Source organism: Capsicum annuum, chromosome 9 (genome assembly GCF_002878395.1).
Source record: "Capsicum annuum cultivar UCD-10X-F1 chromosome 9, UCD10Xv1.1, whole genome shotgun sequence".
Taxonomy (NCBI): Eukaryota; Viridiplantae; Streptophyta; class Magnoliopsida; order Solanales; family Solanaceae; genus Capsicum; species Capsicum annuum.
The window spans coordinates 61,246,668-61,262,967 of NC_061119.1; the positions used below are offsets into that span (position 1 = coordinate 61,246,668).

Consider the following 16,300-nt stretch of genomic DNA (forward strand, 5'->3'; position numbering starts at 1 on the left):
TTATGAACAAGGGTATCCATTCACCCTTGTGCCCAAATTGCACAATTTTAAGATTCTATTTACTTGATTTGAAATAGGGTTTATGCCCAAGTTTATATATTTTTAAAGCATGTGATTATCATGATATTTAAAGCTTTAAGTATATCCAAAAGTGCTTATGTTTATGTTTTTAACTTACAAGATTTATATTAGGAATAAGATTGGACTATCTTGACTTGTTATTGTTGAAGTATTTCAAGAATTATATTGAGCATGAAGTTTTGATATGAATTACCACGAGTTTAATGCATGACGTTTTGATATGACTTACCATGAGTTTAAAGCATGACTTTTAAGCCCTAAGTTTAAGTGTTGAGATTTCAAGAAAATTATGCTTTTAAGCATTCTATGACAAGCTTATATCAAGATTTAAAGTAAGAATTGATCTTTTGATCCTTAGATAAGATATGGAATCCCCATTTGTTCATTTTCATTACAGTTTAAAGCAAAGAGAAGCATAACTGGTTTCATTATAAACCCTTATTCTATTTTAAGGTGGATTTCCTAAAGTATGAGCATTAAGTAATAAGGAAGAGTATTTAGCACCGTGTTGGGTATGCATCCAAGGTCACATGCCCTAGAACATTGAGCCAATGTAGGTTAAGCTTATTCCCAATGTGGATAAAGTTACAGATAGTAATCCTCAGTTTAAGGTCATATTCCGATGGCAAGGGTAGGACAACTCTCCCTAACGTTGGTAAAATGTTGGACTCCATGGTAGCTTACATTGTTTATGTCGGTTAGAAGAACCTCCCTAAGAAAAATTAAGACTAAAGATTTTATAATTAAGTGTTATGGATCACAAATTTTATCATTTTGCTTCATTACTCATGTTTATGATTTTACAGTTTTTGGTTAATTCAAGCCCAAGGTGAGTCATCTACACTTAGCATGTATATTTGAAAGTTTATTAGTATATTTAGTTATCGTTTTACTTATGCATTCATCCAGACATACTCAGTGCATTTCAGAAGTACTGATCCATGTATATGTCGTTGTGCTACATTGTCTCATAATATAGGTACAAGTTGTAGCGCGCACATCATAATCAGACAGTTTGCAACTTCCAGTTAGTAGGTGAAGAGTTCTTTTGATTCTAAGACTCGAGCCAACTCTAATATTAGTAATATTTTTTTTATTCAATCGTATTGATTAAGGATAGCTGAGGCTCATATCTCAGCTACCTATAGTCAGTATTAGTAGAGGCTTCTTAGACAGTTAGTATAGTTGATGTATTTAATTTCAATTTATTTTTGTATGACCAGAGTTGTAATCCTTGCTTATAGTTTTGGTTTTGAATATAGGCTTCTTAGATAGTTAGTATAGTTGTTTAATTCCAGTTTATTTTTGTATGACCAGAGTTGTAATCCTTTCTTATAGTTTTGGTTTTGCACATATTCAGCTAAAACATCTCTTTTTCTTGTTTCTTTTAGATTAATGTATCTTATTTAGTTGCTCACGAGTTATGGTAGTATATGGGTTAGCTTGAGATCACAAGTGACGTCCAGGGATAGTCTCGGGGCGTTACATTCCTAGTGTGTGATGGACTTAAAAGGAAGTTTCTTAAATGAATGTAATAGAAAAGCTGCAATATTCAATCATCGAGAAATTTCATAAGGATGGCGTTATATTGATGATATAAAAAAATGGTTGCCTAGTCAGATTAGAATAAAAAGAGCTTACCAAATTGGAGTAATAAGAAATACACTTATTTTGATTAGGTGTTCATTAAGGGAGGATTTTGTTAATGTAATAGCTAAGATTTCATACTTTATTAACGATAGAGAAGGAAAAGATTTCCTTATGAGACCTTTGATTTATGACTATAATTTTTGAGTGGATAGGGAAACTACACAAGCTTTAGCCTGAATATCTTTCCCTAACCTTAATCCCACTTTTTTTGTCTAGGAAACTCTTTTCACATCAGAATCTACAGTCAACAAGCCATTCCACCTGGATATGGCAACCATTAACAAAACTCGACCCAGTTGTGCTAGAGTTAAAGTTTTGGTTGATCTCAAAGTCAAGCTTCCCAAATGGGTTAAGATGGAATTTTGTAATAAAGTATCAGGAGTAAGTAGAAACATTCAAGTTAAAATATAGTATGATCATTTGCTAAAATACTATTTTGAGTGCAAGCTTCAGGGTCACTGTATGGAAAATTGTAGGTTGTTGCATCCTTAATTAAGACCATCACCAATGGAGTATGCTGGAACTGTGAGCGAAGATCCTGTATCCCCAAAAATCCATCAGTCAAATCATATGCAAAACTTTCAACAAAATCAACAAAAATAGTATCAACAACAAGGAAATGTGTTTACGCCAAAACAATTAACAAGGGGAAGGTGGTTGAGGACTTTGGGACTTGAAAAGAGATTAAAAATAAGAAGATTAATGTAGACATGCGGGATAGTTCTCAAATCTCAGGTAAACTAACAACAAAAAGTAATGTAGTGAGTACTCATAATGACTTTGTAGCATTAACAAATGAGATGGAGAAAGAAGAGTTAGAGAAGGTTGTTGAATCTGTAGAGAAGCTCCACAAAGAGGGGTGAGGTTCAAGTACATATCAGAGCACAAAGTTTGCAAAGTATATGAGTAAGAGCCTAGATAAAATCACAAGCAACACAGAGAATGAAGACATGAACAAGGAAAAATGTTCATCAGTAGAAGAAATAGCCTCAGAAGAGAAGAATTCAAATTTGCAGACTCCTAGTTCTTCTAAGAAATGGGGGGATAAAGTCGAGGAAGAAGATATCGAAGAAAGGGAGAGTTCAATAAAAAAGGAGAAAGAGGAAGTATGGAATTCACAGACTATTAGTAATTCAAAGGAGATAGTTTTGGATCCTATAAATATAATCCCCATTCAAGCAATTCAAAGTGAAGTGGAGCAATTAGGTGTGCATAAAGAAGAAGAAAAGAAGGGAAATATGATTAATAATGGGCAAGAGCAAGTTAATACTAGTTTGTACAAAGATAGTTCCCCAAGAAGAAAGTTAACACCATATAATATCACATGAACTAAGCATTGAGGAAATAGCAGCACTAAATGAGAAGGGGCAAGAATTCAAATCAAGCAAAAATTCTAATATTTTTTCCAAAAATAGGCAAGGAAAATAAGATCAGAAAGAATGAAGTATCAGCAAATAAGAACCCTTCAAGGGTTCTAACAAGAGGAGTTGCCACCAAAATAAATCATAATCAATGCTTTCGGCATTGATTTGGAACATCAGATTTTTTAAAAGTCATCAAGCTTTTAATAGAGTACATCAGTTGCACAGCAATCACAAATTCAGTATAATTGCTCTGTTGGAGCCTTTTCAAAGAGCCAATCAAATCAACAAATGTAAGAGAAAGTTGGGAATGGTGCATGTAGGAGCTAACATAAATGGAAAGATCTGGTATTTTATAGATGATGCTATTGTTATGGAGGTAATAGATAATACTGATCAGCAAATCACAGTGAAGTTACCATGTACTGACATGGTGTGCTACACTACATTGGTGTATGCTAAATGGAATGCTACTGAAAAACTCAGATTGTGGGACTCCATTTATACTTTATCTAGCACAATGAATTCAACATGGATGGTGGGATGGGACTTTATGTCATAATAAATGAAGAGGAAAAAATTGGTGGATTGCTTGTGATGCCAAATGAATATGAGGACTTTGCCTTTTGCATGAATTCTTGTAAATTATTTGAAGTTAATTTTAAAGGCAGTTCCTACACTCGATGGAATGGCAGAATAAGTCCAGATTGTATTTTCAAGAGATTGGATAGAGTAGTGATAAATCAACAATGTCAAAAATGGTATGTAGATATGGAAATGGAGTATTTATCTAGAACTAGTTCAGATCATGCCCCAATGCTGATTATGATGAAGAAACAGAGGAAACAGATTCTTAAACCTTTTAGATTCTTGTCATTTTGGATAGAGAATGAAGGGTTTATGGAGGTGGTAAGAAATAACTGGTTGATAGAAGTTGAAGGCAACTGTTTCTACAAATTTAATCAAAAGATGAAGAGAGTTAAAAAGGCTCTATCTAAGTGGGGCAGGTATGTTTTTAGTGACATATTCAAGGAATTAATAATCAGGGAAGAGAGAGTTAAACTAAAAGAGTAGTTGTTTGAGGAGCAACCTTCAACTGAAAATAGAGAGATACTTCAAAAGGCTCAAGTTAAATTGAAAAGGTATTTACACTTTGAGGAAGAATTTTAGAGACAAAAATCTAGCCTTAATAGGTTCACGGATTGTGATAGGAATACTAAATTCTTTCACAATATGGTAAAATGAAGGAAGAAAAGGCTGTAGATTACAAAAATTCATAACAGTGAAGGTCAATGGCTTTAAGAAGAGGATTTGATAGTTGAGGAGGTTGTTCTACACTTTCATAAACAATTTTCATAGGATGAAGAACATACAGACTTCTCTCTGTTGGATTATGTACCTAACATGATTACCGTGGAGACAAATGATCAGTTATGTAAGATCCCAAAAATTTTAAAGGTTAAAAGGGTTGTTTTTTAGTTAAATGTAGAAGTGCAAGTGGTACGGATGGGATACCAGGCCAATTCTACTTGACTTGCTAGGATATAGTAGGGGAAGATGTTGTCAAAGTTGCGTAGGATTATTTCCAGGGTCACACTTTGCCAAGGTTAATTACCCACACCAATCTTGTATTATTACCTAAGAAGGAGAACTCAGTGACATTTACAGATCTCAGACCTATTAGTTTGAGTAATTTCATTAACAAGTGATTTCAAGAGTTATTCATTGGGGATTAAAGAGTTTATTGCCACAACTAATATCTCCTAATCAATCAGATTTTGTTAAGGGAAGAAGCATTATAGAAAATGTTATTTTGACCCAAGAGATAGTCACTGACATCGGGTTGAGAGGGAAGCCTGCCAATGTGGTGATCAAGCTGGACATGGCCAAAGCCTATGACAGAGTATCATGGTTATTTCTCATGAGTCCTTAGAAGAATGGGATTTAATGAGAATTTCATAGATCTGATTTGGATATTATTAGCTAACGATTGGTATTCTATTTTGTTTAATGGAAAATCAAGAGGCTTCTTTCATTAAACTAGATGGGTAAAGCAAATCCAATATCTCCAGCTTTTTTCATTTTATCTGCAAAAGTTTTGACTAGGGACCTTAATTTTTTAATGGAAAATGACAGATATAAAGGATTTGACGTGCCAAAATGGAGTTACAAGATCAATCATCTTGCTTATGCAGATGATACCATTATATTTACTTCTGCTGATTCAGTTTTTTTGAAGATGATCAAGAATACCCTACAAGAGTACGAGAAGGTATCTGGACAGATGATTAATGTTAGCAAATCATTTTTCTACATGCATCAAAAGGTTGTAGATGCATTAGTTCAAGAGGTGGCTTCAATTACAGGTTTTCAAAGAGGTAATTTTCCTTTTAAATATTTGGGATGTCCTATATTTCATGCTAGGAAGGGGAAAGCATTCTATAATGATCTCATTAAAAAGATCAAGGATAATCTTCAATAGTGGAAAATAAAGTTGCTCTCACATGGGGAAAAGCAGTGTAGATTAAAAATGTTATACAGACTGTGCCTTTATAACTATTATCTGCTATGGTCCCTACCAAATATACTATATAGAAAGTGCATCTGATATTTGCTAGACTTTTCTGTAGTAGTAAGGAAGAAGTCAGAAGCAGACACTAGACATCTTGGCTCAAATTGTGCTTACTAACAGATGAAGGAGGAATGGGTTTTAGAACCTCATTCTGATACTTTGTTTTCGCAACGATGGTGGAATTTCAGAACATCAGGCACATTATGGTCCTTTTTTATGTGGAACAAATATTGCAAGAAGAAAATTCCAACCATGGTATCATGGAGGAGAGGCTCACAACTTTGGAAGAAGATGCTTGAAGTCAGAGATGAAGTGGAACATAATATTTGGTGGGACCAAAGAATGGCTCAACAAGCTTTTGGTATGATAATTGGTCCAAGTTGGGTCCTTTATAACAACTTGTACCAATAGATCAGGGGACTACTGATGTAGAAGTAAAACAATTCTGCCAGGGTGAAAGGTGGAAAGAAGATCTGCTATCTTAGCATTTACCAAACAATTTGGTAAAGTACATTCTTTAGAAATATCCTATGAGAGTGCATTCTGTAAACTAATGGTAAATATATAGTAAAAAGTGCTTGGGAAGCTATAAGGTATAAAGAGGATAAACAATGGTTCTTTAAGCAGATGTGGTTGAATGGTTCACCTTTCAAGATATTCTTTTTTATGTGAAGAGTGTGGATGAAAAAATTACCACTTGATGACACATTGTCCAAAAATGCATTGCATCTTATTTCCATATGTAGGTGTTGTGTAAATCCTCAGATAGAGGACAAGAATCATTTATTCCTGACTGGTGAATTTGCTAAGAGGATATGGAGAATATATGCAGGTGCAACTGGCATTCATTGGAACTCTACACAACTTAATCATGCCATTTCCAATTGGTGGAAAGCTGAAATATATCATAATACTAAAATTTTAGTTCAGGCAGCCCCAGAATTAATCTTGTGGCATCTCTGGAAAAAAAAGAACTTGTATTTTACATGGAGGTTCAATGACAGAACATAAGGTGATCTATGAGATCAATCAAAACCTGTACCTTTTGGCAAAGGTAAGATTTCCTGCAATCTCAGATCTTCTTAATAATTGGACACACTTGATTGAGAGATTGGAAAGATACAGGCAGTTAGGAAGAAAAGAGTTTAGTCTAGTGAAATGAGATTTTCCACCTACAGGGACCTTTAAGTGCAACACAGATTCTTGTTCCAGTGAAACTTATAGTTTATTGGCATTTTGTATTAGAAATAGTGAAGGGGATTTGGTGTATGCTGAAGCTAAAATCATCCCTCACACTAATTGTTTAAAAGTAGAGGCATTGGCTATTCAAAAAGGGGTGGAGTATTGTGTGAAGCTTGATTTTTCCCAGTTATTGTAGAAACAAATTCTTTAACTATGTAGAAGATACTGAATGGGGATTGGGACTTCCCATGGGTCCTAAGCAAAGGGGTAGATCTGATAATTGAAGGGAGAAAGAAAGGGGAGATGCAGATTATGCACAATTTTAGATAAGGAAACCAGCTTGTGGATTTTTTAGCTAATAATATTGTTCATTTTGTAGGAACAAATTCAATCATAGACATAGAGATAAGAAAAATCAAATACAATAACATGCAACAGTTTCCACATAAAGCATAATAGATTCTGAGGTCTAATAAGCTATAACTACCTTATGTGAGACTTAAAAATGGGGTTTCTCGATTCTTATAGGAAAATCACATTTAAATCACATAAGGTGATTGCATGGTAGATATCAATACAACAAAATAAAAATAATACATCAAGCACTTCAGGCATGGTATACACAGATATTAATGGACAGTATTTTGAGTAGATATACAACAAGATCAACATAGTGTTTTGTATAGTGTTAATTCATTGATCTTTTGAGGGTTCCTATAGTGGTGGTATTAATTTCGTAAGAGGTTCATACCACTAAGGAAAATTCAACATTTCAAATGAGCACTGGTATAAAACAACATCATTCACCCACAACTCCTAAATCTTGAAGTTACTAGTGAGAATATCTGAGGAAGCAGCGGATCTAATTTTGAAGTAATCAATCTTGAAGAAGTCTTCATTTTTAGGATAGAATTCATGGCATCGGTGAGAAATTAAGAGTTTGAATAAGTGAATTCTACCAAAACATTGATAAACTTTATTAGAAATTAGAGATTTTGCTAAAACAGCAATTCAAGCTAGTAAAGAAGGAGATAGGTTGCTTACCTATTGAATCTTATGATTACACTGGCGGCCTCAGCTCAAGTTCATTGTACTGGCGACATCTTAGGCTGAGCAGCGTAGCTAGGGTTCAACATAATTTCTAGACTCTTCACTTTCCTTTTTTTTGCTGACTTTTCATTTTTTATTTTGGACATAAGTTGGTTTGCTTTTGTTTAGATTAGAAGATAAGGTCAGATATTTTTTTTTTGGATCGGGTTATTGGACCTAGGTTGTTTTGTAAATATTTTGTCTAGTTAATAAAAGGCCTAAAGCCATCTTTTGGATAATAAAACATATCTCTATCTCTTCCCTATCAAAAAATAATAACAAAATAGCAAAAAGAAGTTGTTTCATTTTTGCCTTTTTGTAGGTTTGCTTTTGTTTATTTAGATAGAAGAAGAAGAGTTAATTTTATATGTAAATTAAAATGTTTTTGAGGATTTCTAATTCTAATGAAATAAGAAGAAGACCCAATTTATCCCTTTAATTATCTCCCTAAGTTAGAATAACCAACTTAAATTTCTTGAAACTCTACAAAAATTTTGAGACGTCAAATTGAATTTTGATAGACTATTTTCAAGGTAACTCCATAGTGCAAAGTTAGTTTTATAATCTATTTAATTGTGCCAGCTTGAACATGTGATTGTGTTTTTTGAGTTTTTAGATTCAACCTAGAATTTAAAGTTGATATATTCGGATAGAGTAAATAAATAACATAAAGAAATTTTGAGGTAGTAATTTTATTTGGTTTAACTTCTTGTTGGTACTCCTTCACAGCGCAAGGACAAAAAACCTATGTGAATTTTAAGGATTACTTTTATATTTCATGAATTGTTATTCTAAGGAAGTTAATTTGTTAAGAGTATTGTTTTTGGTTATTTGTGTTTCTTGAATTTATTTAATTGATGATGTATTTCTCATAAAAATGGGTATATCGATTGAAAGAATTTTTAACTGGCTTGATTCTAGAATGACTTATTTTTTCTAATGTAATGGAGTACGATACTTCTTAGAACATTTTGCTTTTGAAGTTTCGCTATGCTAGGCACAAGGAAAATGCAAAGAATATGCTTTTGTATTGGTAAGCATACTCTTCATTTTATTCGTATTGTATCCAACTTGTATTGAGTGCTTGCATATAAAAACTCAGTTTCCCTTGACAAAATTGTCAGCTTGCTGAAGATCTGAGAAAAGCCTATTCAGACTGAGCAGTTCTCACTACTTTCCTCGAGGCAGAGGCATCCATCACATCTGGCCACACTAAAGTATTATTAATGTCTTTAAGTACATTTTTATAAAGGTTTCAATTGGTATGGAAAATAAAATGGTCTTTAGACAAACATCGAAACTGTTGCTTTGTGCGCATTCTGTGAACATGAGATGAGTTTTCTAAAGTTGTATAAATGCCAAAATCATATTCTGTTATCTTTTTTATTTCTTAAAAATAGTAAACCCAATTTGATAGGAAAATTGTCATTTTTATCGACTTAAATCAAGGTGATTTATTCATGACCACTGATTTGAGGTGGTTTTATGCACTTTAGTGTTGTTATCTTAGCTTATTTAGCCTTGTTTTGAGGAATTATCATATGCTTAATGTGTTAATGATGATATATTTGAGAATCTAAGTGTTTAAGTATGTTAATAAAATGTTTATGGTGTCTTTCAAGTAAGTTTGTATTTAAATTGGTCACTTAGAGTTCAACCGAGAAAATTAGTGTTAGTAGCTTGAGCTAGATGTTTTTCTAGTTGATTGCGATGGATTCTATTGTGTTTAATGAGATCCTAATGGCATTATTGTGTAATTATGATTGGAAAAAATTATTTATAATGTTCAAGGGTCAATTGAATCAAGCCAAGAGTCAAAACAATAAGTTAAAGAACAAAGTGGGCAAGCCTAGTCTTAGCTCGAGTCTCTAGTTCACCGTTCTTGATATTGTGTTGTTTTGAGCTCTAATCCATGGTGTATAATGATGTATGATGATTTATGAGTTTATTATGGTGATATATGAATGATATACAAGCTATAAATAAATTGGAAACAACACCAAATGGCTGAGAATGGATCAACGGAAGCACAAGACATGACTTGACATAAAATGGACAAGTTTGATGTCACCAGCGCATTTAGGACCTTAGAAAGGATTGTGTGGAGTGTGCCATGCTTAGGAATCTTTCTAAGGGACCCAAAATAGTATTCCCTGGTGATGAGGGTGCATTTAGACCCCTATTCCCATAAAATGACCCTCGCACCTCAATCCATATTCCACACATGACCAAAAGCCTTGTCCTATAAATAGGACTCTTGTACTTGTTGATATACACCGTGGACGTCTTGGATCTTTGAAAATGGGATGCTATGCACTTTAATTAGGGTTTATATCTCTTCACTCTAGCATTTTAACAGATTTTATCATGTATTCATTGATTTGAATTATGGTTATGTCCATTAGTGGCTAAACGCCCCCTTTCCAGGGTTAAAGCGAATAACATGTTTACTTTCACTTTGAATTGAGTTTTTTGGATTACTTATCATATTTGGTTATTTATTTGTCTTTTTTATCACTATTTTAAGGATTCGCGACCCTTAAAATACATATATTGTTGACCTTGTGAACTCTAGAGAGGGAATAGAAAGATAAACAAGGGGATAGATAGAGTAAGGTTCACATTCCTTTATGAAATAAGGAATTTGAATTAGTGACTAGAATAGGGATATACCTAGAATCCTTGCTTGGTTTACATATAGTATGACATCTTAATGCATCTAATTGGATTATTATATCCCCGCTCAATGATGTAGTTGTAATGTCCAGTTAGGTAGAAAGTTAGAGGTCGGGAGACCATGATCATAAGATAAACCTTACGAATCAACAACCAATATAAGTAATCTAACGAATGAAGTTTAATAGCATAGTATGATTGTTCGTAGTACTTTAACCCTGGGTTTCTATCAATTGATTTTCCAAAGTCTTTACTTTTACGCATTATTTTAGTTTACTTTAGTTTATAAACTTTCAAAACTCGTTTGGTTATGATTGCACAAATTTAAATCTCAATTGTGAACTAGAATTTGATATTTGTTTAACATAAGTCTCTGAGGGATCGATATTTGAATTTTTATAAGGCCACTGTATTATTTGGTGAGACCACATACACTTGCTTGTGCGCTTAGGCACCATCAAGTTTTTGGCGTTGTTGGCGGGGACTTATAAATTGACAACTATTTTTTTTTAGTTTTACTTTTCAGATTTCTTTGGTTCTTTACACTTGATCTTGGTATTTAATTTGCAGTAAACAGGTTTACAAACTAGTGAGCTGTCAAGGGATAGGGAATTGGTTGAATCAAGCCCCGAACCCAAGCAACACTTTCATCAATTGGGGAGAGAAGTAATACTTCTCCCCTATATTCCATAAATTCAAGAGGAACAATATAATTCTGCTCTAATGGATGAAGATTAACCAGCCCACAGTACAGTTCGAGAAGTAGCAATCCCACTTTCGACGAATTTGACCTCCCCTTTTCAAAAACTGGCTGCTGGAGGTAGCTTTGAGCTGAAACAGAACATGGTGCATCTTTTGATCAACAGTGTACAGTTTATGGGTCTTTCACATAAAGATTCACAAGTCCTCCTGTGAAACTTTTTGGAGATCAGTGACACATTCATCCCTATGGGTGTGTCAACTGATTATGTTAGGCAAACACAATTCCTCTTTTCACTATTGGGTGAAGTGAAGAAGTGGTTGAACGCTGAGCCAGCAAGTTTAATCACAACATGGGATGACTTAGCCCAAAAATTACTCATCCGATTCTTTCCATCTAGCAAGACTATGAGACTACACAGTGAGATTATGTGCTTCAAACAGAAGCCAAATAAGAATTTATATCATGCATGAGAGAGATTCAAAGATCTTTTTTTAAAATTGTCCACATTATAAGTAGTCCAATGAGGTACTAGCTTACACTTTAGTTGAGGCACTTGATGACAACACAAAAGTTTTGCTAGATTCAGCTGAAGGTAGTCAAGCATTGGAATTGACGTATGATAAGCTATACACCTTGTTGAACTGGATTGCACAAGGAAATCCTGAGTGGTATTCTGACTCAAGAAGTGCTACAAAAAAAGTTACAAGTGAATTGGAGGTAGACCAGTTTACTGCTATATCCGTGTAGATTATTATAGTACAGAATCAGTTAACAACTCAATTGATCAATATGAAATTGGGGGTTACACAGCTTGCAGCAGCAGTCAATGTAATTTAGCAGACAAGCACTTGGTGTGTGGTTTGTGGCAATAGTGGTCATTCTGCTGATATGTGTTCTTCCAATACTGAGTCACTAATGTTTGTGGGAAATCTTCAAAGGCTGAATTAGGAAATGCCTACAATCTAAAATGGCAGACTTAGCCACCAAATCCATCACGGAACAACCAACAACAGTAGTTTCAGCAGGAATAGGTTCAAGGGAATCAGGCCACTACCAATATGGAAGAGATGCTGAAATAAATTTTAGCTGCTTAAGCACAATTGATAGTATATATAAAGATCCAGCAAGCATATATTAAGAGCCAATAGATTGCTACAAAGAACTTGGAGTTGCAGATAGGTCAGATAGCAGTAACGTAGAATGCCAGGCCCCAAGCTAGTTTGCCAAGTGATACTAAAAATCCTAAAAAAGTTATGACAATCACTTTGAGGAGTGGTAAAGAGCTCACTAGAGAACCTTCAAAGATAACTAAGGAGGTATATGCAGAGATAGTTCCCCAACCAGGAGATGACAAAGTTGCTAAAAATTTGAGGAAGTATGAGTACTCGAAAGCTAATATTGCTAAACAGGTTAAGGATAGACCACCACCACCTTTCCCTCAGAGGATTAGAAAAGTGATGGAGGATGTATGCATAGAGAAATTCTTTGACACGATCAGAGAGCTTTATATTAACTTTCCTCTTTTAGATGTTTTGCAGGGAATGCCTAAGTATGCTAAGTAATTAAAGGACATGGTCACTAAAAAAGTCAGGCTAAAGGGTGTTGAGACAGTAGCACTCACTGAGGAGTGTAGTTCTGTGGTGATGCAGAAGATGCCCAAGAATCTCAAAGACCATGGGAGTTTCACTCTCCCAATTCAAATTGGCAGCAGTGAGGTGGTCTATATACTTAGTGATTTAGGGGGAAGTATCAACTTAATAACTCTCTCCTTGTTCAATACGATAGGCTTAGGGAAGCATAGATCGAGCACAGTTGTACTCCAATTGGCAGACTGGACCATAGACAGTCCTAAAGAAATCATAGAGAATGTTCTCATCAAGGTTGGTAAGTTTATTATTCCTGATGATTTTATTGTTTAAGATTTTAAGGAAGATGAAAGAGTGCCAGTCATCTTAGGATGTCCATTCTTGATGATGGAAGGAGCGCTGCTAGATGTGAGAGAGGGCATGCTCATAATGAGGTTGGATAATGAAGAGGCGATATTTAAAGTGTAAAAACCACTCAAAATACTATCCCACTACAAAGATTTGTGTATGATTATTTTGATTGAAGGAAATAAGTGTGGGGTGGTGGATTTAAGTCCACTAAAGACCTTTTTGGACTTCCTCACTGAGTAGCCCAAGCCACAATCGCCACATCCCAAAATGATGCAGATTGATGAGCTTAAAAAGACTATTGTTGAGAGAGTTGTTAACCTTAAGAGTTCACACTCAAGAGGTCCAAAAAGAATAATAAGATAGCGTCCGAATGTGAGAAAGAGGGTGAAGAAAAACAGATAAGTCAAAAATTGGGTCATGCCACGACATTAAATCAGGCGCTGCTTGGGAGGTAACCCAAGTTAAGGTATGTTTTATTTTTTAGTATTTCTAGTTCTTACTTCACTATTTTTTGTTTTTGGTTGAGTTACAGGTTGATGGGAAGTCTGAGTACCAGAAAACTTGAACTAAGAAGTATAGCGAAGTCTGAGTGTGGGGTCCCTGAACCTTTTTGATGTATAAAGGTGCTACTAGATAGGACTAGAGGCCTCAAGGAGTATTTCTATCCCTACATTCAAGTATACCTTAGGTACAAAGTATATTTTTAATTGTGGTGTGGGGAAATTCCCATTTTAGGGTAATTTTAAAATTTTTGTATTAGGAATAAGTGAGATGTTCTTGTTGTTGATATATTTGACTACATAATGCAAGTGTTTTGGTTGTAAAAATCATATTGATTGTGTTAATGTAAGACCACACAAAATCCCAGTCGTTTAAGCCATATATAGCATGAAAAAGAGGTCCCAGACTTAGAAATTTTTTTTAGCTAATTATTGACACTTAGTCTCATTTTTTGCCTCAATATTTCAATGACTTTATTTTCTATACTTACGACCTTAAAATGTCAATTTCTAAGTTTATTCATGATCAGGGATGTCAATATGTGTTCTCAGATGAGTTTTGGATTTTTTGGACGTCATTTGAGGCATGTTTGGAGGCCCAAAATAGTGGATTGACGCAATCTCAATACGCCATATCGCCCATCGCGTCAACAGTGTCGTCACCAGCTCAAGCATACGAATTCTAATAAGCCGATGCGTCGCTTAGGCCACCATGTCGACCCCATCGATGTGATGCATCGGTCTGTGCATTGCTAGGTGCATTTTTCTGTAATTAAATTCACGTCTAGAGGGGTATTTAGGACAATTTCCCCACCTTTATTCATCCCTAAAATACGAAATTAAACTGTCCTAAGGGAAAAACCACTTACTTTCTCTCAAATCCTCTTAAGAACAAAACCCTAGGTCATTCAATTTAAAGTTCTAGGCTCCATAGATCACCAATAACTTTTAGAGAATTAACAATCAAGGTATGTTAGATGTTCATCCTTGGGTTTCCTTACACCCTTGGAGTTCAAGAACCCCTTTTAAACTACAAGTTTATGATTTCATGATTTACATGTTGGAATTTGATTGTGTTCATATATGTATTGATGTTTGGGGTTTTAATCCATGATTAATTGCAAGTTTCATGAAAATCAAGATAGTATGTGTGTTGAATTATGTGATCCTTATGTTAAACCTTCTAATTACAAGTTGGGTATTGCATTCATGATGCTTAGGTGTTGATCATTATTATGTGAATTAGTTATGCTCCCCAAGTGTTTGAGAGAATGCCTATGTGAATTGAATAGTGATATCATGACAGGTTAGCATATGTTCCCATTCATGTACAAGTTCATGTCTCTCAATTGTTTGACAAAATGTCTAAGTGAATGTATTGTTAACAAGAAATTATTGTTATGCTTTCAAGATCATGCCATGCTTTACTATTTATGCTATCGAGCCCTGGGGGTATTCAATACTCAAAAAATCTAGTTTTTTACCTAGAATTACAGTAGTTACAAAATAGTCTCAGTAATGTCACAAACAGTAGTACTCAGTCAGTTACAAAATTCAATGAACCAAGTCCAGTTCAGTTAGTCAACACGATAAGTAATCGTTCACTCAAGCATACTGTAGTCTATTGATTAGTTTAGTATTTATTCAATTGGGAGTATGATTCAGCACTGAGCAAACCAAGGGTTAGGGGCTCACTTGCCAGTTGAGGGTATGACCTTTAGTAGCAGTCCCTTAATTCCAGAACTAAGTAGCCAGCGTAGGTTGAATATATCAACCTGCCAGTTGAGGGTTGATAAAATGTTCACCAACCAGTTGAGGGTAACACATATCGCACCTACCAGATGAGGGTGATTCCTTAGTAGATCCACATAACCATTGTTAGTACCCATGGCATGGTGCTAACACCCTTCTAACTGGGGTCATAGTTTGGACCCCAACTCAGTTTATAATCGGGGCATTGAGTTAGATGAACACTCTTACAGTTACAGTTTTAGTTTTAGACTCAGTATAAAATTCATTTCAGTTCTACCGAATCAGGACAGTTAGCAACAGTCACCCAGTTATCAGTAATATAGTTATCAGAAATCTTAGGTATCAGTCACTTAGTTATCAAAATTTAGTATTCAGATCTAGTATGATCTTAGTTACAATATATATATGCATAGTCTTGCATAATTAGTATTTACAGTAGTTTCAACTACTTACGTATTCACATTCAGTTATATACATATCATTCAATCAATTATTGTTCATATATACGAACCCATGTATATCAGCCTATCTCACTTAGCATACTAGTACTTTCAAAGTATTAATGCATACTTTTTCTTTTGTGCTATGATGTCTCATATCATAGGTTCGAATCTTAGGTTCCTGACCGCGCTTAGCCAGATTCAGTTAATAGCAGTAAATTTAGTAGTGAGTCCTTATCCATCGAGGATATTATCTTATCTAGTATTACAGTAGATTCGGTATTTTACTAGCCGAAGTTAGTTGGGGGCTTGTCCCATCAACTCTACTTTCAGACAGTTCAGTAGAGGCTTTTCAAA

The 16,300-nt window shown here is 34.6% G+C and overlaps 1 protein-coding gene and 1 long non-coding RNA gene across 4 annotated transcripts; one reads left to right on the top strand and one right to left on the bottom strand.

Annotated features, from left to right (window-relative positions):
• Positions 1-2,076: 2,076 nt before the first annotated feature.
• On the bottom strand, positions 2,077-8,044 carry LOC107842760. The gene is made up of 2 exons (XR_001666078.2): positions 7,891-8,044; positions 2,077-2,269 (listed from the first exon to the last, which is right to left on the bottom strand). It is a non-coding gene; the product is annotated as an uncharacterized LOC107842760 (long non-coding RNA).
• On the top strand, positions 5,158-6,354 carry LOC124887329. 3 transcript variants are annotated; one of them, XM_047396806.1, is made up of 2 exons: positions 5,158-5,470; positions 5,723-6,354. In XM_047396806.1, exons 1-2 carry the CDS (start codon positions 5,215-5,217, stop codon positions 5,779-5,781), a joined length of 315 nt encoding a protein of 104 aa, XP_047252762.1. In that variant the 5' UTR covers positions 5,158-5,214; the 3' UTR covers positions 5,782-6,354. The 3 variants fall into 3 exon arrangements, with proteins under 3 accessions (XP_047252762.1, XP_047252763.1, XP_047252761.1); XM_047396807.1 differs by having other exon boundaries at positions 5,726-6,354; XM_047396805.1 differs by having other exon boundaries at positions 5,853-6,354.
• Positions 8,045-16,300: the final 8,256 nt, after the last annotated feature.

Bases quoted from the DNA above. Each gene is read 5' to 3' on its own strand.
- LOC124887329 (XM_047396805.1), top strand. From the start codon at position 5,215: ATGGAAAATGACAGATATAAAGGATTTGACGTGCCAAAATGGAGTTAC. The intron at 5,471-5,852 runs GTAATTTTCCTT...GTGGAATTTCAG, and splicing joins AATTACAGGTTTTCAAAGAG to AACATCAGGCACATTATGGT.